The sequence below is a fragment of the Doryrhamphus excisus genome, chromosome 2 (assembly GCF_030265055.1).
Source record: "Doryrhamphus excisus isolate RoL2022-K1 chromosome 2, RoL_Dexc_1.0, whole genome shotgun sequence".
Lineage (NCBI taxonomy): Eukaryota > Metazoa > Chordata > Actinopteri > Syngnathiformes > Syngnathidae > Doryrhamphus > Doryrhamphus excisus.
In genome coordinates, this window is record NC_080467.1 from 17110463 (window position 1) to 17133429 (window position 22967).

General features: G+C 39.8%; 2 protein-coding genes across 5 annotated transcripts in view; both read right to left on the reverse strand.

The window, feature by feature from the left end:
• Positions 1-7345, reverse strand: part of shroom3 (shroom family member 3) — a 66247-nt gene extending 58902 nt beyond the window's left edge. For 3 of the 4 annotated variants that reach the window (XR_009120369.1, XM_058058498.1, XM_058058489.1), the window contains exon 1: positions 6820-7345. Coding sequence is in view for 3 of the 4 variants with exons in the window: in XM_058058498.1 (XP_057914481.1) it covers positions 6820-6993 (174 nt within the window). In the remaining variant the exon portion in view is untranslated. The remainder of the gene's footprint in view (positions 1-6819) is intronic. The other variant, XM_058058505.1, reaches the window with a different exon arrangement.
• Positions 7346-10083: 2738 nt separating this feature from the next.
• Positions 10084-20978, reverse strand: LOC131116951 (hippocampus abundant transcript 1 protein-like). Its single transcript, XM_058064511.1, has 12 exons — positions 20647-20978; positions 17509-17607; positions 15928-15990; positions 14685-14812; positions 14235-14349; positions 13857-14075; positions 13582-13695; positions 13237-13308; positions 13009-13121; positions 12677-12774; positions 12312-12469; positions 10084-11738 (listed from the first exon to the last, which is right to left on the reverse strand). Exons 1-12 carry the CDS (start codon positions 20719-20721, stop codon positions 11466-11468), a joined length of 1527 nt encoding a protein of 508 aa, XP_057920494.1. The 5' UTR covers positions 20722-20978; the 3' UTR covers positions 10084-11465.
• Positions 20979-22967: the final 1989 nt, after the last annotated feature.

The window sequence follows — 22967 nt, forward strand, 5'->3', positions numbered from 1 at the left end:
TGTGGGCCATAATATGAAAACCGTGGATTTGGCATTTGTGCTATTTGACAGGGCAATTTCAAGGCTCTCAACAAGCTTCAAAAGACAATATTATTTGGATGGCGATCTCCACAGGTCAGTTACAGTACAGCATATCATTATCATTACACCCTATTCACATTTTAAGTTCAAGGGAATTTGGTGAGTAGGTATCATTTAGCTGGAAAAAGAAAGTGGTAAGAAACAAAAAAAACACACAAATGCTGCACATGCACCTAGTGTCACAAAGTTACGATGTTAGCATACTGTTAGCAACTAGCATCGTGTGTGTGTGTGTGTGTCTATACAAGTTCATAGCTACAAAACTGCTAAAATGCAAACATCCTCGCATTGGCATGTTAACAATGCTAACATGCTAACACCTAGGCTGACACCACTAAGTATGTTTATACCTACAAAAAAGATAAACTGTTAGCATACTAACAATGAGCATCATGCGTGCATGTCTATACAAGTTCATAGCTACAAAACTGCTAAAATGCAAACATCCTAGCATTGGCACGTTAACAATGCTAACATGTTAACACCTAGGCTGACACCACTAAGTATGTTTATACCTACAAAAAAGATAAACTGTTAGCATACTAACAACTAGCATCATGTGTACGTGTCTATACAAAATAGCTAAAATGCAAACATGCTAGCATTGGCATGTTGACAATGTTAACATGCTAACACCTAGGCTGACACCACTAAGTATGTTGATACCTACAAAAAAGTTAAACTGTTAGCATACTCAAAATAGCTCAAATGTAAACATGCTAGCATTGGCATGTCAACAATGCTAACACCTAGGATGACAGCACTAAGTATGTTTATACCAACAAAAAAGTTAAAATGTTAGCATACTAACAACATGCGTATGTGTCTATACAAAATAGTTAAAATGCAAACATGCTAGCATTGGTTAGCATACTAACATACTAAGCACGAATGCTAACATACTATCCCTTACCATGCTAACATATATCATAATGACACTGTAAGTTTGTATGTACGTTTGTACTGAAAAGTGCTGTGGAATTTTACAGGTGTGAATACTTTGAAGATTTCACGCATGGAGGAAGATCATGCAGCTCTATAAAATGAAAGTTACATTTGTGTACAAGTGAGAGTTAAGCTTGTATGAGTGAGAAATATGTCTCTCCCCAGTATTTTTCCATGGGTTCCATAAGTATTGTACTACTCTAGTTTTGCTATGTGAGTGTACTATGTGAAAAGGCTGAATAGACTGAATCTAAAAGGTATTAAAAAAAACTTCCATAAAGACCGTAATATCTGAAATCTAAGGGGCTACGTTTACATGAGATAATTAACTTGGCAATCATCAGAGTATATCAGGAATATATTTACACAGCCACAAACATAGATTTTTTTGTTTGTTTAGATTTGGAGTTAGCTGTTTGCCCTTGCTCATTAATACACATTATTATAGGTCTGTCAACAAGATTTCCCCAGAACAAACTTTAACAACAGGAGTCAATCAGCTGAGGATGTAAAACCCTCCCATCTGGTTTGAGGATACATTTGTAACAACAATTGCACGCTGGGCCACCATTCATTCTTGCAAGTTTAATGACAGTCACATGACCACCAGATTAAACTCATTAAGACTATTTAGCCTGAGCTAAAATGTGACAAACTAAGAAATGTGCTGATGATAAACAAGAAATTCATGAAATACTATAGCTGAAGTGAAATAGTCTTTCTTCATGTGCTAATCATTATTTGTATGTACAGTCGTACCTCACTACAGTCTACCACAGGTTTTCACAAATTAATACATAATTGCTGTTTTGTGGTTGATTGGTTATTGTCTATTTCTAGTTAAAAAATATTAAAAGATAAGTTATATGTAGTATTCTGGCCACCAGGTGTCAGTAATGACACAAAACATTTAAAAGACATGACATTACGTCACATTACCTTAATACTGCATGAACCATGAATGGTTCGACATGATAGAGTGAAAAGTTCTCCTCCTCGTCCATGCGGAAGTGGTAAGTTTTGACTTATTTAATTTTCTTCCACACTCATTTGAAACCCTTTTTTAAGTGACACCACTAAGTATGTTTATAACTACAAAAAAATTTAACTTTTAGCATACTAACAACGAGCATCATGTGTGCGTGTCTATACAAGTTCATAGCTACAAAATAGCTAAAGTGCAAACATGCTAGCATTGGCATGTTAACAATGCTAACATGCTAACACCTAGGATGACAGCACTAGATATGTTTATAACTACAAAAAAGTTAAAATGTTAGCATACTAACAACTAGCATCATGTGTGCGTGTCTATACAAGTTCATAGCTACAAAATACCTAAAATGTAAACATGCTAGCATTGGCATGTTAACAATGCTAACACCTAGGATGACACCACTAAGTATGTTTATAACTACAAAAAGTTAAACTTTTAGCATACTAACAACGAGCATCATGTGTGCGTGTCTATACAAGTTCATAGCTACAAAATAGCTGAAGTGCAAACATGCTAGCATTGGCATGTTAACAATGCTAACATGCTAACACCTAGGATGACAGCACTAAGTATGTTTATAACTACAAAAAAGTAAAAATGTTAGCATACTAACAACTAGCATCATGTGTACGTGTCTATACAAAATAGCTAAAATGCAAATATGCTAGCATTGGCTAGCATACTAACATACTAAGCACGAATGCTAACATACTATCCCTTACCATGCTAACATCTATCATTTAATCTTTCTCCCACACTCATTTGAAACCCTTTTTTAAGTGACACCACTAAGTATGTTTATAACTACAAAAAAGTTAAACTTTTAGTATACTAACAACGAGCATCATGTGTGTTTGTCTATACAAGTTCATAGCTACAAAATAGCTAAAGTGCAAACATGCTAGCATTGGCATGTTAACAATGGTTTTCAAATGAGTGTTCCACACTCATTTGAAACCATTTTTTAAGTATAGAATAAATAAGCTAGAGGCTAACTTGTTAGCTCGCTACCATCCTATGTAGCCGTGGCCATCTCTTGTGTTCCTGCAGTGATCCCATAGCCTGCGCATTAGTAATGTTATGTAATCCAAGAATAATAAGAGAGTCAAGGTGAATATAGGGGTGCTATTTCATGTCTTCTGGGCTCTTTAAAACATGTTTTCTATGCTCTAACAATGAAAACATTCAATTTATTAACATTGACACCTACTTCGCAACTGCAGCTCGAAAATGCTAGGTCAAGATGCCTTACATTGCAGATTGTATAAGAATACTTTCACATTCTGCAACCGATTCAAACCATTCCAACAGCTCTACACATTCCAAAAATGAACACTTACTACTACTTGTACAGCATTCCAGTTTGGCTTCAGCTATTTAGCATTCACATGCAATTTCTACATAAATTGTTTTCTCTAGTTAACATGGTTGCTCTATTTACCAGCCATTTGGCTTTGGTCCCAGGAAAACACTCTTTCGTGTTTCATAGCGAGCTCGTCTGCTGATTTGCATTTTAATAAAATGAGGCTGCAAAGTAAATCTTTCCTGTCATTGTACTAGCTGCAACACAAGATGAACTGAAGGATGAATGGAATTACCGGTAGTCACTAAGGCAACATTTACACTGTATGGTTCAAGTAATCCGGACTTTTTTTTTTTCCAAAGTGGCCCATTTCTGATTCCTTCAGGTACTATTTGGTTGAAGATTACTTCAGGATACAAGGACATGTTGGCAGATTGGATCAATAAAATAATTTATTAACACAAGATCGGCTTACACAGAGCGCCACAAGAAGCAAAAATGTCAAAATAGCAAAATAATGAAGGCTAGGAGGTACAGCCAAGGCAAACAAAACACTCACCATGGGAGGTGGAAAACAGGAAAACAGAGTAAAGGTAATGCATTCAGCCCAAATAGGAAACAGACAACAAAATAAAAGCAGAGAAATTAAATGAAGGAAGGTATGTGCCCAGAGCCCTGACCTCAAGCCTTTCAAATATCTTTGGAAATATCAACTATCTTGCATAACAAAGAAAGGGTAAGCGGCCACGGACGGACCACAACACAGATGATGAGCCAGCAGGCCCCCTTCTCAAGTCCAAAACCAGTGACACCTGACCTCACAAATGTTCTTCATGATATTCCCACCTTACAAAGACACATCTTAATTCTTCACTTTCTTCATCAAGTGTTTGTTCAGCAGTGCATGAACGCACCATAGTTGTGTGCTGAGACACAAACGTTTGTTTAGCTCTGGAAGTACTAGCTTCAACAGTCAAAAACTACTGCAGTGAGGTGAACTCCAGTTTATATATGATAGTCCTTGCTGGAATTACAACAGGCAAGCACTATGGGTTACCATTGCCCCTCACTTTGTCGCAGATCAAACACCGAATTAAAAAATAAATAAATAAATTATCACAGTTTTGTGGTTCAATATGGCCTATTATCAGGGCTCTACATTAAAAACAAAAATGACTTGCCCATGGGGAATCCTTAAGGTGAGAACTACTTGCCCGAACTTGCCCCATGTAAAATGAAAAGACTGCCATAATGATATCATCTCATTTTTGTGGAGTCAATTGAGAATCTCAAATAAAGATGAAATGATTATCATTTCTTGTGGTTGTTTTCCTACATAGATCATGACGTTGCATGGAAATCTGGATTGTCAAGAGACTTCTAGGCACTTTGCCTTTTATAAGTTGTGCACCACAATGAAACATTATTGAATAGACACATTTGTGTACTAGTAAAGTCTTTTTAATCCAGAAAAAAATGCTCAATGGTCAAACAATAATTTGTGAAGCAAAGGTGAGAAAAAAAACACAGAGAAATGGAAGCGCTACATTTTGTAGCTTGTGCAAAATCAGCACTTGGTATTGGATCTAATCGGTGGTGTTTCATTGTGACCACTTCAAATTGTCACAGCAATGTGATTCACTCACCTGTGCCATCATTTGATTTGCTGCCGCTAATAAAATACTTGTTTAGGAGGCACTGGTTCATCACTTTTTGCTGTTTTCCTTCACAAGTTGTTGAAGAATTAGACGATGTTGGCAGGGACGCCATGATAGATGTTTTCCTAGTCAAACCGTCGCTGATTGGTTGATCGCGAACAAGAACGGGTGTGGGTAAAACGCGGACTGTGGTCTAAATAAACGATTCTGATTGGTCCATTTCAAGATTTGCAAGGATTGGTTTGCAAATTACCACCGGAATTACGCAGTCCGTGTTTTACCAACACCCAACAAGAACCGCTTTTAAAAAAACTCTTGGCAGTATGGCATGCCAAAGTGCACTTGCCCGACGGGAATATCACTGATTGGATTTACTTGCCCCAATTTTGTTTTAACTTGCCCCGGGCCATCGGTACATCGTTATTGTCGAGCCCTGATTGTTTTTAAAATGCATATATAAGTAAACGGTACATATTAATGCACTAAATGGAGGAAAATACAACTATAAATGAGTTCAGAAGACATGATATGAAGTGGCCATCTGTGACTTGTGTGCGTCTGTACGACCTGGGAAGTGACATGCATGACATCAGCTTGCTACAGTTGAACGTTAAAAGAGTGGCCGACAGCAGCTCCTGTGTGAATGTTCACTGCATACTATGTTCTCTGCTTGTTAAAATAAGCGATTGAAGTGCATCGCGAGTTTCCTTAACCACAGTTACAGTATTCTACACTGATCACTAGGTGTCAGTAAAGCTACTTTGATGAGACAATAACCTGCTTGTGCGCTTATCTTATTAATGTCTAGGAAAGCTTATTTTCTATTATTATGTTTACTATTTTGGGTAATGTAAGTGTAAAAGTGACTATAGGGCTGTTATTTAATGTCTATAGGGCTCTAATAGTGGTAAAAATATAATTTGGAATGTGATAAACAAGTATTTTATTGAATCCGACTTCACATAAGTTTTACTTTATGTTTGGGTCTAGAACAAATTAACTGTGATAAACTTGGGGCGACAATGTAGAAATGCTCGGGCCTGTCTGACAACCAGGCTAAAGGCTAAACCGTGTCTCTGATTCCATCTGTTCGCAAATCATCATACTTTTGTACTTTACATAAGTTTAAGAAGTGTGTGAGGCATATTTTGGATTTAGACTTGGATTGTGCATCTAGCGTTTAGCTTGTTAGCTTCCGTCGCACAAATGAAGAGCGGATTCTGGGGCTGAATCTAACCAAATTATTGCAGTTTTATTTTATCGCATGTATAAAAACTAAACAGTTGTGTCGGTGTTTCACGTTTTTTTGCCATTCACCGGTGGTCCCGGGGTGTAACTTACATGAAGTGTAAAATCTACTTTTCAGTTCCAAAGGACAGTTAAACACACATTCAACAAATAGTTGGTTAATAGTTAATATGTTGGTCTGATTGGCGTTCATGGTTGTCACTTACTGCTGAAAAACTTGCAATCATCTTGTGGCTATGCAACTTTGCCAAAAATGCTATTATTAGCTGACAACAAACGTAACTAATACGCGGGTGTTACGTGGGCGTGGCTTGCAATGCCGGAACAGGAAGAGGGCGGGATGCACACCTTAGAAAGTTAGCCCCCTCATGCAGTACCTTCCAAAGGACGACAGCATATTTCAAGGGTGTGCATTTACAGTTTAAGTGGTCTCAAGTGTCTTTCATCTGTCATTTGAAAGCAGCAATCCCAAATCCACGCGTACCCACTGTTAACTAGTCCAAATGTAGTACTTGCAAATGTATATTTTCAACACACCTGGCAACATTTGCTCAACTATCAAAGTAGTTTTAAGGCTACACTTGTACCTTGGAGATGATGAGCGGCTCTCCGTGCTCCAGGCCCCCCTGAAGCGTAAAACCCCACGGTGCTCCACCCTGCAGCCGGGCCTCCACCATGACCCATCCGCCTCCTCTTGCGCCGCCCAACGCCTGCTGGAGCCCGACCCGGCCACCGTCCATGCCCGGAAAGGAAGTACTCATACCGGGCTACGCGGTGCTCAGTGCGGCTGAAGAGCCTCTTCTCCTTCACCAGTACATGTCCGGCGATCATTCAGAAGCCCGGCTTGAGAGCAAGCAAAGCAGGAGGTGTCCGAAAACCGAGCTGCAAAGTGCACCCTGCATTCCTCAAGCACAGATTCGGTAAAACAACACCCGGCAAAAAAGTGTCAGTAGAAACAGTTATTTAAAAAAAGTTGAAATGTTGAATGTAAAGGGGATAGGATCACACTTTTTAGCTAAGATTAAATCAGATCTGTCCAAACAGAAATCCAAACCTCTCCGAGCTACCCAACTCTCTCTTCCCCAAGTTTAGCATCACAAAAGCATTTGATGCGACTCACTGGGCAAAGAGAAAGAACCGGAGAGAGAGAGATAGAGAGCGAGGAGGGGTGTTGGTGATCAAGACAGCGAAAAGAGTGACGTCAAGTGGGGGTGGGGGGCATAAAAACGATTATGACGTCTGTGTGATTTGGTTTTAATGTCAATCTTAGTTTCAACCTGCCAAGTAGAGATGTGCGAGTCATGAACGAGTCACTCAAACCTCGCATTTTTTTCTGAATCGGGACTCACGGGTACTCGTGTCCGTTAACTCGTTCAACTACTCACCCCTGCTGCCGCTCGCGAAATTAAAAAAAAGGAAACCTTGTTGCGCATGTGCGGGTCTCTGCGCATGTGTATTGTGACGACTGACTCGGCAATACTCGATATACTTCCGTGAGTGACTCATAAGAACTCGAGTCAAGTAGAAAGAGTCGAGTTTACCAGCACTATTGCAATAAGTGGGTGTATAGTCGTATAGATACCTTGGATAACGTTAGTATTGCATCAATATCTATATTTATGGAATGAAAAATAAGGACAACAAGGTTTACTTTAATTAAAGTGCTAAATTAGAAATAATTTTGAATAAGTGGAGACATTAAATACAGACAAGCAAAGCAAGAATAAATACATAAATATTGGTGTAAACAGCTATTATTTTAATAACAGATTAATTTTCGATTAATTGATGGATCGGATTGAAATAAAACATTTTACATTTCCTCTTCCTTATTCATAAATAGAATATTTGCACTGACAGGGGCAAACACCAGGTTGCTGCAGGGGGTGCCTCGCCTCTCGCCCAGACACAGCTGGGATAGGCTCCAGCATTCCCCCGTGACTCTAGTGAGGATAAGCAGCATAGAAAATTGATGGATGGATGTCAAATAGCTTCAGTCAAACAATAAATGTACAACAAAAACAGAAATGACAAAATATTGACATTTGAGAGGCTGAAATCCGAGGACATTTACATATTTAAATAAAAAAAGCGATTAATCTAATTGATTAATCAATGAATTGTTACAACTCTAGTGTAAATTATGCAATAACTTATTTGTGATGATGAATGAATGAAATGGGTTGCTTAATTGTTCTAGTCACAAGATGCACCAGTTGTCTTTTATTTCCTTGTAGTTGAGATGACGTCATCATCAGTACTCGTCCAGTTCCTTGATGTCTGTGATAACAAGTACTTTGGATTCCGGCGTCTTCCATTTCACTTTTTTAGGTTTGTTGTTGGCACTTCCAAGTGCCTTTAATTTTTCCCTGCTTCCTTATCCTGAAAATGACACTAACGGTATTTGTAATTACCAGGGAAGAAGGGAAGTAGAATATACAGCAGTTGCTATGAACCCAGTACATGTAAACAAATATCGCCATCTAGCGGCCGGAAGTATCATTTCCATATGAAACTGACTCATTCACACGATGATACCTCGATGTACTTTGAAGCCAAAATAACCCGTTATCATTCGGTGCCAACATGTAAACACATCACGGTGAAGAGGATTGTATAAATAGCCATCCTAACTGAAGCAAGGCATTTATTGCTCCATTCATGGATAACAAACCTGTTGCAAATTCATGTTGCCATGCAGCAGCTTGGAAGAGTAAGAACACTGAGCAGCCAGACACGTGCATTCAAAAGCTGAGACAAGGTCAAACCAAAGTCACCTGTAAAGATGCTCGTGTTTTTTTGTCATCCTGTATAGTAATCCTAATTTATCGTAGTTACCTTTAAAAAATGGAATCCTTTTGTACTTGGAAAATAGAGCACACTTTTTTTTACATTATTAGAGCCCTCTAGACATGAAATAACACCCCTATAGTAATGCTATGGGTTACGGCTGCAACAGTGTAGCCCGTGGAAGGGATTATTGTGGCCGTTGTGAGAACACCTACAATAAAAACCTATAATAACAGCCTGTTATTTTGGTAATCAGGTCTGGTGCTTGTGTGTCACTGAACATTACAGTAATATTACTGACACCTAGCGACCAGTATAGAATACATACACATATCACAACATAACCACAATTTTTATGCTTGATAATGCTTAATTTAGGCAATAAATGAGGATATTTTGAGTGAGTATGTATATTATTTGGGACTAATAATCAGCCATATCCAACCATAAAACAACAGGGTTTATTAATGTATTTTGAAAAACTGTAGTAGAGTGAAGCCACAAAATGCGGGATTGCGCTAATGGATATGTTACATGGGCGCTCATGGTAAATGTATTCCTTGAAAAGAACACAACTTTACACTTTTGTGTGCTTAGTAGTACAAACGCAATTTGAACTGAACCAAATAACCTATAGGAACATCACGGTTTGAAGACCGCTCCCTCACTCTATTGCAGTTTTTCAAGAATGAATGATTGCTGTTTTATGGTTGAGTCTCATATAGTACTCTGGTCACTAGGTGTCAGTAATGCTATGCTATGGGATGACATGTTAGAGTGAAAATAGCTTCTCCCATTCTGTGTGGAAGTGGTAAGTTGACTCCATTTGAAACCCTTTATTAAGTTTATGCGTCTTGTGTCCCTGCAGTTTGACAGTGTGGTGTAAACAAAGAATAGGAGAGTAAAGGTGACCACACGGATGTTGCTTCATACCTACAAATGGTAAAACCTGTATTTATGAAGTCATAAACAGGTTTTCTATGGTCTGAGTACAAAAACAATGAGAAACTGGTTGAACTAATGGAAATAAAGAAGGTGGAAATGACTCATGAGGCTTGGGGTCAGGTGTGTTCTCTTTTAATTTCTACTAACCAACAACTTGTTTTTTTCTTAACACATTCAGAAAAAACATACATTTAAAGTCAATCCCATGTACATTTGGTTTCATGACAAACATTGAATCTATGTACAACATTTACAGCATTGAGACCCTTTCAGTGCCGTGGGTCACAATCAAATAACACTTTCATCGGAATTATGTTATGGGTTTGGACAATTTCCTCCTAAATACAATCATCATTCCTGGGAGAGATAAACTATTTGATTTTGATGATTTCAAAATAGAAGGTGATGAGAACATATTTTGGGTTGTCAGTTAAACACCATTAAAAGGTCTCTACGATGGTTATAACCTTTCAGTGTTACGGAGTCTAATCCCAACTCCAAGCAAGAAGACCAGACCCATGGCTCGTGTTCAGTTCCATTTGAAGGTCTTAAAGCAAGTCATTATGTACACTGTAACTGGTCACTACAGTCCAAGTGTTCCATATTTCCTCCTCAAGGAGCAAATGGTCCAAACATGGCATTTAGGAGGACGTTCAAACCAGATTTACGGACATTTTTATGTGTTGGAATGACTTTGGTGAGAAAATACTGGGAGTACATTCACAAGTTGGTAGCATACATCTGTGACATTATAGTGTTATTATAGTACATGTGGTCCTCGGTTTACACGCCATGTGTGCCTCCTTCTGGGCGGATAAACATCGCTTGTTGGTGAACTTTTTACACTTCATTTTATGTCCCAAGCGACCAAAGAAAAGGAAAGCCATCACCGTGGGAGTGAAAATGAACATCATCAGAGACGCTGTTACAAAGAGAGTTGTTGTCTCTGTATTAGTCTAATTGATCTCGATTAATCTTTCTATGACTGTTAATTGACAATATAATAAGGTCCAAATTGGGCCAAAACTCAACTTGCATCGCCTAACCCAAGGACCAACTGTATTTGAATATGAACAATTTCAGGAAAAGCAGTCATCCACTTTCTTTGAACAGCATACTATTATGTTGGTTACATAAGTATTTGGACATTTAGGAGTGTGGTTGAATGAATCTTCTTTTGACAACATGACTTTTCAAACTTTGTTTTGCCTTCTTGAACGTGTATGAAAAGCTGGCTTTCGTTCGGTCAAATCAAATCGCTGCCTTGATCCAGTTAAGCAATGGCTTCACATTGGGAGCACTTTGCAGCTGCCGCATTAAACTGGTCCGTCCAGTAAAATGCCATGCCCTCCGGCAAAGCAACAACGCTATTGGCGCTTCCTGCTGTCAATCATAACAACAAGACAATCAACAGCTCATTACACCGCAAATAAAATGTGCTCTCCTCCCTTTTGAACAAAATGTTAATCACAATGTTAGTTCCGCACGCTGTGGTCCATCAAACGATACTGTCCTGCAGCAGAGGCTCAAAGTCCTCCTCGCTTGTGGCGGGAGGAGATTCTTCGTCGCTGCCCGGGAGAGGTGTGTTGATGTGGATGCCTGCCAGAGAGGACAGCGACTCTTTGCTGCCTGGACGGGGCTTATCGCTAAGAGGGAGCGGAGAGGACGCGGCAGCAGAGGGCGGTTTCTCCGGTATGAAGAGCGCAACCAGGAAGGCGACAACCACGGTGCAAGCTCCCAAAAGGAAAGGCGGGCCGGGGATGAGAGATTGCTTATAGAAACAAGAGAAGTTATTATTAGGATGGCAACTGATGATTTCTTGATGATTGAGGAATCAGTTAGGCCCAAGACCAGCGGTGTCCAAAGTGCGGCACAGGGTTTTTATTGTAACCAAAAACCTGATCCAATATGTGGTATTGGTCAAAATTTGGCCAAACCTCTAGCTAACTATTGTAGGGTTGTCCAAAGTGTGGCCTCAGAGCCATTTTATTGCCCGGGCTCGTTTTCCATTGGCCTGAGGTATGTTAAGGTAAATCAACAATAACATTTAAAACTATAAACAACATAAAAATGCAAATAAAGGTGGACTGTAACGAGACAAAGCAGAAATGTTATGACTAAAAAAACAAAGTATCATTGTCTAAGTTGGATAAGTGTCCATGATGCATGTCTTTGTCATTTTCATGGCTGCTGCGTGAGACAAAAAGTGAGAAAAGTCACTAAGTTGGCAACACTGAGTTGTGTTTCTCAGCGCATTTGCAATAGATAGCTATAGCAACCAGCTACATTCCCATTATAATGTGTTTATAATAATATGTATAATATGTATATATTTTCTTTCTACCTCAGTGGGACTGTGCAGAGGCAGGGGGTCAAAATCTCCCTGGATGGGGTCCATGCTGTTGAGCTCCACATTGAAGAGGAAGAAGATGAATCCATACAAAGCTGGACCCAGACCGTTACACAAGCCTCTGATCCCAGTGATCATCCCCTGGACTACACCTGTGAGGGGTGGGGGCAGGTCCTCAGGTCAACTGATCAGATCAACAAGCGAGGTGATCATGATGCTGAGAATAGATCCTTGCATGCAACACTAAGACTCTCAAGAACAATAAAAGTCCCATCAGCAAGATCAATCGTGACACGTTGACCTATTGATGTGTGGAAGATGAGAACATGGCGGAAAAGAGAATCGCTTTTCTTTGTCACCTTGTTTATCGGGATCTGCAGACTGTGACACCAGAGCTGAGACTGCGGGGAAGGTGATGGAGGACATGGCTGCCACAGCACCAGCTGCCCACATCATCCTGGAAACACACAAATACATGTGTGGGTAAGGGTGGAAACACACAAAAACACACACACTGCTCATGACACCAAAATACATGCTAATTGTGTTATTTCTTCCATGCAAAATAACTGAATGACACTTTTTTGTTTACATATTTCACCAATACAAAAACAATCCTGTTGGAGACTGGAGAAGAAAGAGGAAGTAACGTTGAAACATCATCATTTTACTCATATTTTAAAGTTCTCACCATGGCTCTGATCCAAAGCCGTACCAGGCCAACTGAAGGATCTGGAAGCCCAAACCCAAGAGAACAGTGTTTTTATTACCCAGAGTCCTCATCAGCAATGTGAGTAGAAGGGTCTGAGAGGGGGGAGGAAAAGAAGTTTAAAATTTGTGCACTTATTCTACATAATTCAACTGCAAAAAAAATACTTTTATGAGCTGTTAATGCACATAGAGTATCTGTCTGTCTTACCTGTGCTACAATGGATAGAATGCCCACAACCCCAATAAACACAGCAATGGTTGTAGAGGAGAAATTTATAACCTGTGGCAAAACACAAAATGATATATTATCCAGCATTCTTGTAAAATACTGCCAAGGCTTAAACAGTGAAAAATATAGTCTGTAGTTGTACAGTAAATGGGTATGGAAGTATTAGAAATGTACTAATTGTGATGGTCAAGGTTCTTGTCGTTGAGGAGAAATCGAGTGGCGAAAGGTTGCAAAGAGGATTTGTGTGGTAGGAAGAACACATGGTTTCTTCTACCCATGTCTTAATTCACCTCACTGTAGTGGTAGAGAAGTGGACCGTCTTACCTGCCTCAGGTAGAGGAAGAAGCTGGAGTACTGTCCAGCCTCTGGCAAGTAAGAGAGGAACACGGTGATACAGATGAGTAAAACTGTGGTGTCCTGGCCCACCTTCCTCAGAGACTGAAAAAAGGGGGTGGGGACACAGGATAATGGATTTAAGTTTTTACTTTCGATGAATTTAAAAAAGGTGGATCCACATCCCACTGTTCCAAATAACATTTGTCCACATTTTCCCTAATTTCTCAATGAAAGAGCATCAAGTAGGATTGTGGGTTACTTACAGCAAAGGGATCAGCTTGCTCCCAGGATATCGGTGCTCCCCAAGTATTGAGCCTCATCTTGTCTGGCAAAGACTCGGGCACGGCCAACAGGATGAAGCAGATGTCAGCGAGGGCGATCAATGTGGCCACCAGGACCACCAGGTTGTCTCCATACCAGGCTGACAAGTACGCCCCGATTGCTGGGCTGGTCACCAGGCTAGCAGCAAATGTAGCAGACACCTGAAGGGTTCGGATAATAGGATAGTGCATGAGCAAAAAGAAGCCAACAACTGACAGAGCACAGCTTGTGCGGTGACAAAAGGATAGATATGGATGGATGGATGGATAGTATCATCACATTCCTGGTAATGCCTATTCATACCAAATTGCAATACTGACCAGACCGTAAGCTGTGCTCCTCTCTCGTTCATCTGTCACATCTGCAACGTACGCAAAGATGACCGAGAAGGTGACGGAGAACGCTCCAGACATGGAGATCATGGCAAAGTACCACCTGTAAGTTAAGGAAGATTACAACTCTCCTCAACTCTCTCATATCTGTCATTTTCATATAAGATAAGATAAGATTTGCCTTTATTCGTCCCTCAGTGGGGAAATTTGCATATACGTACACTCCTGATCAAAATTTGAAGACCATGTGGAAAACTTGCACCAATTTACATGGAGAATAAAACTTTCTTCCACCTCTCAATGTCCCTTGTTTGGTGCTCTTGTGCAAATTACAAACATTATGTGTTGTTGAAGGAGATGAGTTTCATTATAATTGCACCGGTTGAATAAACAAAATCAACTGCATGATTAAGCTACAGGTTAAAAAAAGGGACCTACCAGGGGCTGAGTCTCATGAGGGGGATAGGGGCACAGGTGAAGAAGACCGTGACCAATAGGAAAGACCGTCTCCCCCACACATCCGACAATGCACCAATCAGAGGAGCAGACATGAACGACAGAAGACCCTTGACAGGAAGAGGTGGAGTCAGTGACAGGAGAAAAAAACGTGGAACTGCAATGTAAACCATTAGTTCTAAGACCTCCAACATACAAGTCATCATCATGCCTTAAACAGTCCTATCTAAAATGTTCAAGTATGCTTGTATTGTTTAAAGCTGCAACCACAAGATGTCTACAGTCTAGTAACTTTATCTTGCTTTATCTTGCTTTAAACATTACAAACTGTCCTCTGTTCGACACTATCGGTTCGGATTCATATGCTATCTATGTATGTAAGTCCCAGTAGGAATAAATAGTCAGCAAAGGTCCAGTAGATACACCCCAATTGCTTGTAATAATATCACAATTACTGCTATACTGCTATAGCTACAGTCATGGCTGTTTGTACTGTTCCTTAATACCATACCTGTTGTGACTTGCAGGGCGCATTGGGTTAAAATATTTTGCGCAGGGGCTGTCTTCATATAGGTATAGATCAAACAGAATGACATACTTGCTCACGGTGCAACGAAGCAAAAACACCATACAGTATCCACAGCCAGTTAACACTTCACATATATCAACTGCTGCCACTAAGTGGTTTCTAAATAACTGCTAAGCGCTAAACATAACATACTTAAAACTGTTATTTCCAAATGCCCGCAAGTCATGCTGGGTAGTCCGGCTGCAACCACAATATGAACTATAAACAATAAAACATTGCATATCCACTCTTCTGTCTGTGAATGGCGCTGAGGTGAGCAGTTAGTGAGGTGTCGTGCTAGTTAGCATCAACGAACCGAGGAAAGAAGTTTCGGTAGTGTTTTGAATCATCAAAATACGGCAAGATAAGGCAACAATTACATGTTATCATCAGTGTATTAATGCATGATCACAGCGTGTATATCAAACCATGCAACATTGTTAGAGGTTTTTTTTAGAGGGATTCATAGTCGAAATAGGTGTATCCCAATGACAGCATTGTGAGCTAGCTGAAATTAACTTGTTTTCACGTGTTGCACGTAATGCACAGAAAAGGGAAAGAAATGTTTTACATAAGGATTGTGAATGATGGGAAAAAAATGTCATTGTCTTTCATTGCTTTGTGGTTCATGACCCCAAACTAATGAAAAATGATTACCTTCACGCCTTGAATGAGTCCATTCATCAGGAAAGTATGCTGGGGGAATGTTTCATGGAGCACCTGCAGTCAAAAACAATGAAAGGTTATACTAAGGTCATCATAGTTTTATCTTTTTCATAATGACTACATACTGTATATCTATGTTTTATCTTCAGAACTAACAGACTCACATTGCAATATGAGCTAAGCGTCACATCGTCACAAAATGGGTTACAAATGCATGTACAAGGCCAAGACACCAATTATCGTAAATGATGGTGCCTGATTTAGCAATCAGAAAGTGCACACACCCACTGCTACCCCTCTATAAACATAATATGGAAGCTTCCCCTTGTCATTCCGACAATCCTTTGTGTCTGTTGTATGTACAGTGGGAAAGATTCAATTTAAAAGGTTAAACCTCACACTTTATGGGGGGTCTGACGAATACGATGAGGACATTTTTCTGGGATGGGAATGACTCTTTGGGAAATGACTCATTTGTGCTATAGGGATGACTCGCCGGTCTATAAGCACACGTTCTCCCACTCTTAGGACAGGCATCTCACTTGACACCATTCCCCGCCCATTTCTTTTCTGACGCTACATTAGTTGTCAGCTGTCCTCTGCCTTCTCATGACTCAGCACAAAGTGGCAGAATTGTTGGCGCTCCCAGAGGCTGGGACATTGTACATGTACATTGGCTGCTGGTAAATATAAATACGCCTTGGCATTGTCGGTTTTTGAAATCCTAAGCACTTCACCATGACAAAATAGCTGCCCTGTTGGAGGCCTTTTTTCCGCCTCCAAGTTGATAGTTGGTAAATGTGCAGTAAATCTAGTAATCCCTTGCGAATATCTGAGTGACATTGAGGACTCTGCGGCTGCTTCGGTATCCCATGTTATTATTATTTTACTATTATTTTTGTGCCGTTGTGAAATAATATAAACCTGCAATAAAGTATGCTTCAATATTAAATGGAATATTCTCAAGGCTAGAGCATAGAAAAGCTGTTAATAACCTTCTAAATACAATTTTTTAACATTATTGGAGCCCTTTAGACATAAAATAACACCCCTATAGTCCCTTTGTTGTTCTGGTTGTTGGACAGTTGCAGTGGCTATTGTTTCATCAATGTAACACTACTGGCACATAGTAACTAGTGTAGAAGAGTTTTTCAATGTATGCCTTTAGTTTGTATTTAGGCTACTTTAACATTGCAGGGTATTATGCCAAATTCTAATTTTTGGGGCAGTTTCAAGGGTTTTGGTGCAATGGGAGTCAACGTTTTCTTAACCAAATGAAGACCTTTTGGTCTAAAAAAAAACAAAAACTGTTATTCACTACCACATTTTTCTTTATTTCTTTTATTGTTTCTTAAAGCTACTAGGTTGCCGTTTGACATGAGTTTAATTTTGCATCACGCCTGGGATCTGCTTTTTTTCTACAACATTAAACAACTGAATAAACATCCTGAAACAATGGTGATTCCATCACTTTTGCCAGGGGTTGTATACTGACATGCTAAGACAAACCCAGAATTGTTATCATGGTAACTAACCCTTAGTGTCCTTCGAAGAGGCAACATTGTTACTCACTGTGAGCATAGGTGTGGTCAGCAAACCCCAGGCAAAGAACTCCAGGAAGATTACCACCACTGCATGGTACACACTCGGTCGGCCTATACCCTGCTGGAGCTGACACACAAATACAAAGACAAAACTCAAAATACAATGTCATTTCAATGACAACAATGCCATTATAAATCCCCGTCTACTTTGTAGCTTCACACTTAGCAGTGCACATTTTCTGAAAGGTCTTTGGAATTATCCCTACTAGTGTTGCGGGTTCCACTGAAAGAGCTTTAAGGACTTTAAGGGTCTAACATGCAATAAATTACAGACACACCGCCGCACTAACGTGCTCTGCTAAACTGAGCTTCCAGTCACGCAAATTCTGTGGTCCGGCCGCAGAACCCCTGCCCCCCCCAAACACAAACCTTCCTTTTCCTCTTGATGAAAGCATTTCATTCTCAATTTGTTAATTTTCCGCATCTCACAGTAGATTCCATTTTTATTGGCCAATTTTGCAGAAATAATAACTGGGGCTTCAGTGTCTCACCCAAGGTCACTATTACGTGGTCACAAGGGGGCTGAGGATCAAACCCACTCAGTTATAATGTGAAAATTAAGAGATAGTGCCAATTCTTTTTACTTGAAAAACACATCCATTGTTCTTTCTGGGAAGTCCCAGACATGTCTTGATAAAAATGAATACAACCATTGAAAATGTAAAAAACTTGACACACCTGCCAAGTAGACAGTACATTCATGCATTTAGTTCATGTGATTGCCGGTGATGTTGGAGTAAACCAGGGTGGTGTAGCCCAATCACCGTGGCCGGCAAGGCAAGCCAAGGACAAATGACAATGTTTTCTTTTTGTGAAACTGAACATCATTCATTGTCATTGGGAAATCAGATGGTATGTTCGTGTGAATCCAGACAGCAATTTTCCCCTGCTAAAATGTGCTACCTTGATCATGTACTGTATATTACTACAGTGTTTACCATTCATGTTTATTTGTGGTGGCTCACATGTGCAAGTGTTTGCAGTTGACTAGTGCTGTCCTATCTACTGTGACTGGGGTGTGTCCTACCTAGTGTCTGAGCATGAAGCAAAACGTTGTTGCAATGGAATGAGAATACCTGGATGAATGGGAATATTCACAGATGCAGGAAGTGTTTCGTGCATCGTGGCGATAGTGCCAAGAAAACAGAGCATGGAGACATGTCGTTTGGCACTTAGCCTTCCCGCTGAAATATACTAAATGACTTTTGTTGTGGCTGATTTTAGTAAAGAACTGCCGATATCACACAGGTCTCCCTTCATGGACCACTCCTTAAAATCACTGGAGTTTGGAGGCATGTCTCAAAAGGGAATGACTATTGACTATTAACATTACAGAGCTTAAAGTAAAAAAAAAAAAAAGCCTGAGCCTGACCTTCTTTCCCGCAAAAAAAAAATATGGATACATGCTCAGTTGAGCAATTGTGAAAGATAAATGTTGTTCAGCAATGAAAGAACAAACATGTTTCTTCAAATCACAAACATGATCAGTCTGACGCAAAAACTACCAAAATATCATTGTGAACATGAACACCCCCCCCCCCCCCCCCAAAAAAAAACATGGTATACGACCATACCGTGCACACGTACAGCACATGTACTTTACTATGGGACAATGACCCATGGCCACAACAAAGTCCTTCAGTATATATAAAACAGGGGTGTCCAAAGTGCGGCAAAAAAGCCATTTGCCGACCACAGCTCACAGGGCTCGACAATAACGATGTACCGATGGCCCGGGGCAAGTTAAAACAAAATTGGGGCAAGTAAATCCAATCAGTGATATTCCCATCGGGCAAGTGCACTTTGGCATGCCATACTGCCAAGAGTTTTTTTAAAAGCGGTTCTTGTTGGGTGTTGGTAAAACACGGACTGTGTAATTCCAGTGGTCCACCGGAATTACGGTGGTCCACAGTCGGCGTTGTACCCACACCCGTTCTTGTTCGCGATCAACCAATCAGCGATCGTTTGACTACGAAAACATCTATCATGGCGTCCCTGCCAACATCGTCTAATTCTTCAACAACTTCTGAAGGAAAACAACAAAAACTGATAAAAACAAGTATTTTATTAGTATTAGTATTTCATTGTGGTGCACAACTTATAAATATCACTGCTTACTACGACTACGATGTGTAAAGTAGTATGGCATGCCATGTTAACATACATCTCCACAATGCGTCAGTACTATTATCTGATGAATTATCAGCATATATTGATATATGATATCATTATGGCAGTCTTTTCATTTTACATGGGGCAAGTTCGGGCAAGTAGTTCTCACCTTAAGGATTCCCCATGGGCAAGTCATTTTTGTTTTTAATGTAGAGCCCTGGCTCATTTTTACCCCCAAACATTGTAAAAATAGAATAGAATAGATAGAATAGAATAGAATAGAATAGAATAGAGCAAATAGACACGCAATGAGTGAAATCTGAAATGTTGATACAAACACCATTATTTGTCTTTAAATGCAGATATCTTTATTCAACCTTTTTCTTTAAAATGACTTGCACATCCTAATTATGGAAAGTAGGCAACGACCACCACCAGAAAGAGAATGCAGTCCTGAAGAAAACACCATCCTGTACTGTATACGGTTATTAGTCCGGTCCAAAACATCACTGTTAAATGATGAAATGGGCTCCACTAATAAATAAGGCAAAACGCTTGTGTGGGAGACATATTGTTATGAATTGAATGATTTAAGAGTGTTTAGAGATTTTCCTGTGTAGGGCTGATTTGAGCGAAGATGTTAAAATGGACGCTGACAGAGCAAGCAGACGGCGTCTGTGTGTTGGAGGCAGAAGTGTTACGTAACAGATAATGGCTCCATCCTCAGCACTTCACCATGGATCCATTAGAACACAAACACAAATACATAAAGCTTTGTTTCTTCGTTATTTTTACAACACACCCCCATTTATTTACTAGTTTAATACCGCAATTTAAACACCACTCCTCGAATCCCGACACTTTTAGAAGGCCTGGTGTGTTCGTGATGAAAGGAGCTATTGTCATTATAATATCAGTATTCAATCCACACAATCAAATTCGCTTGATTTCAGTGTTGGTTAAATGAAATAAAAATGGCGACTCGTCTACGCACCACGGATCCGTCCTTCATGATGATCTTCTTGACAAGCACCACTCGGCCGGTGCCCACCGGCGGCTCCCCCGCCATCTCTTCACACCTGCAGCGGGTCACAAAGCATCCTTGCCGCGTTGATATCCGCGGTTCTCCGAGTGCTTCCAGGATGTCTTCTTGAAATGAGTGGCTTAATCGAGGGAAGAGATGACACCAATAAAATTATCTCTCCGCAAAATGTCTCACTGTGGATATTCAGACTGATCAGTCAGCTGCTCTCAAGACGATGCGTTCATGGACATTCGTAAATTGGACCTAAGCAGCGCATGACTTCCGGGTGTGTTGTCGATTCATTTCAGAGTATGTTTTTTTTGTTCCCTTTAAAGCCACATTGATAAGTCGTACACCAGTGCCACACCGAATGAAATGAATATGCGAGAAAATGCATAACTACAATGGAAAATGATGGACATTTACTACACCGAATCGATAACAAAACTTTATCCTGTCGTTATTATTTGAGTCCTATTGTTTGATTACGTCATTTATCTTATTTTATTAAAAATGTAATCCTGTTTCCTGTCTCACTGCCCGTCTAACGGGAAGTAGAGAGCTTCACGATCACATTAAAAACTAATCAATTTTTAGTTACACACGAATATAGGTCACCGTATAAACTGGAAAAGACGCATTTTCCTCAGTGAATGAATGAAATCGGTTTATTTTATTCTGAAAACCAAAACTGCATTCCGGTTGTTCTGGCAGTAACGGATGACGGGCTTAAACCCGATCACGTGTAAATGGATGTGGTTGTCCCTACTTGTGTGTGCATATGTAGTGTGTATATGTGTGTGTATGTGTGTGTGTATGTATGCACGTGCGCGTGCATACATAAAACATGATCAAATCTGAGAGATGATGGAGGAAAACGTGACCGCCTCTCATCATAATTCAGCAGCAAACTGAATAATACAATTGACCCATGTGAAGAATAATAAAGATTTTATGACTGTTTTTGTTGATGATTATTTTATTTAATACTCATCTATTTCAACAAAACAAAATGTTTTGTTTTGATGGATTTTGTGCAGTCTAAATGTATACATTATGTATACAAATTCATGTATACATTAATGTATACAAATTAGCGTAATGCAAATGTGCAATATTTCCATCACTGCCTCTGTTACTACCTCAATCATATTTATTTATTTAACAACCCATTACAATACACTCATATGTGACTCTACTCATCTGTATACACCAGTCATTATTTGCACTATGACCCATTTATCATTGCACTAAAATTAATATATGCAATATGTCTGCTCCTGCATATGCTCCTGTGCAATACTATGCGTATATTTTGGATATCTTGTATATAGCTTGTATATGCTGTATAACTTGTATAGCTTGTATAACTGTGTACTAACCAATGAATGTTGTATTCTGGTGTGTCTTTTATTCTGTTTACTTGCTCTATTCAACTTCATTCTTTTGTAAAGTGTCTTTGAGTATCTTGAAAAGCGCTATACAAATAAAATGTATTATTATTATTATTATTATATATATCTTGTTAAATTGTCTTTTTTTACTCTACTTTTGTATTCTTTTTTTTTAACTTGACTACTGCACTGAAAGGAGAAGCTCTCCAATCTCGTTGTACAATTTCATTTGTCATTTTGTTTTTTTTAACTTTAAAAATTATTTAATATGTCAACTTTCAGGCGGCACGGCAGTTGTGTGGTTAGCGCGCAGACCTCACAGCTAGGAGACTAGGGTTCAATTCCACCTTCGGCCATCTCTGTGTGGAGTTTGCATGTTCTCCCCGTGCATGCGTGGGTTTTCTCCGGGTACTCCTGTTTCCTCGCACATTCCAAAAACATGCTAGGTTAATTGGCCACTCCAAATTGTCCATAGGTATGAATGTGAGTGTGAATGGTTGTTTGTCTATATGTGCCCTGTGATTAGCTGGCGACCAGTCCAGGGTGTACCCCGCCTCTTGCCCGAAGACAGCTGGGATAGGCTCCAGCACCCCCGCGACCCTCGTGAGGAAAAAGCGGTAGAAAATGAATGAATGAATGAATGTCAACTTTCATGCTACTAAAATTGCATCCCCCCCATTTTTTCATAATAACAAAACATTCATTAATTCTACCGCTTATCCTCACAGGGGTCGCGGGGGTGCTGGAGCCTATCCCAGCTGTCTTCGGGCGAGAGGCGGGGTACACACTGGACTGGTCGCCAGCCAATCACAGGGCACATATAGACAAACAACCATTCACACTCACATTCATACCTATGGAAAATTTGGAGTAAAACCGGAGAAAACCCACACATGC

Coding starts and splice junctions, on each gene's coding strand:
- LOC131116951 (XM_058064511.1), bottom strand. CDS start 20,721: ATGGCGGGGGAGCCGCCGGTGGGCACCGGCCGAGTGGTGCTTGTCAAG. Junction 17,608..20,646: donor TCATGAAGGACGGATCCGTG/GTGCGTAGACGA, acceptor TTTGTGTGTCAG/CTCCAGCAGGGTATAGGCCG. Junction 14,350..14,684: donor CTCATGAGACTCAGCCCCTG/GTAGGTCCCTTT, acceptor CTTAACTTACAG/GTGGTACTTTGCCATGATCT.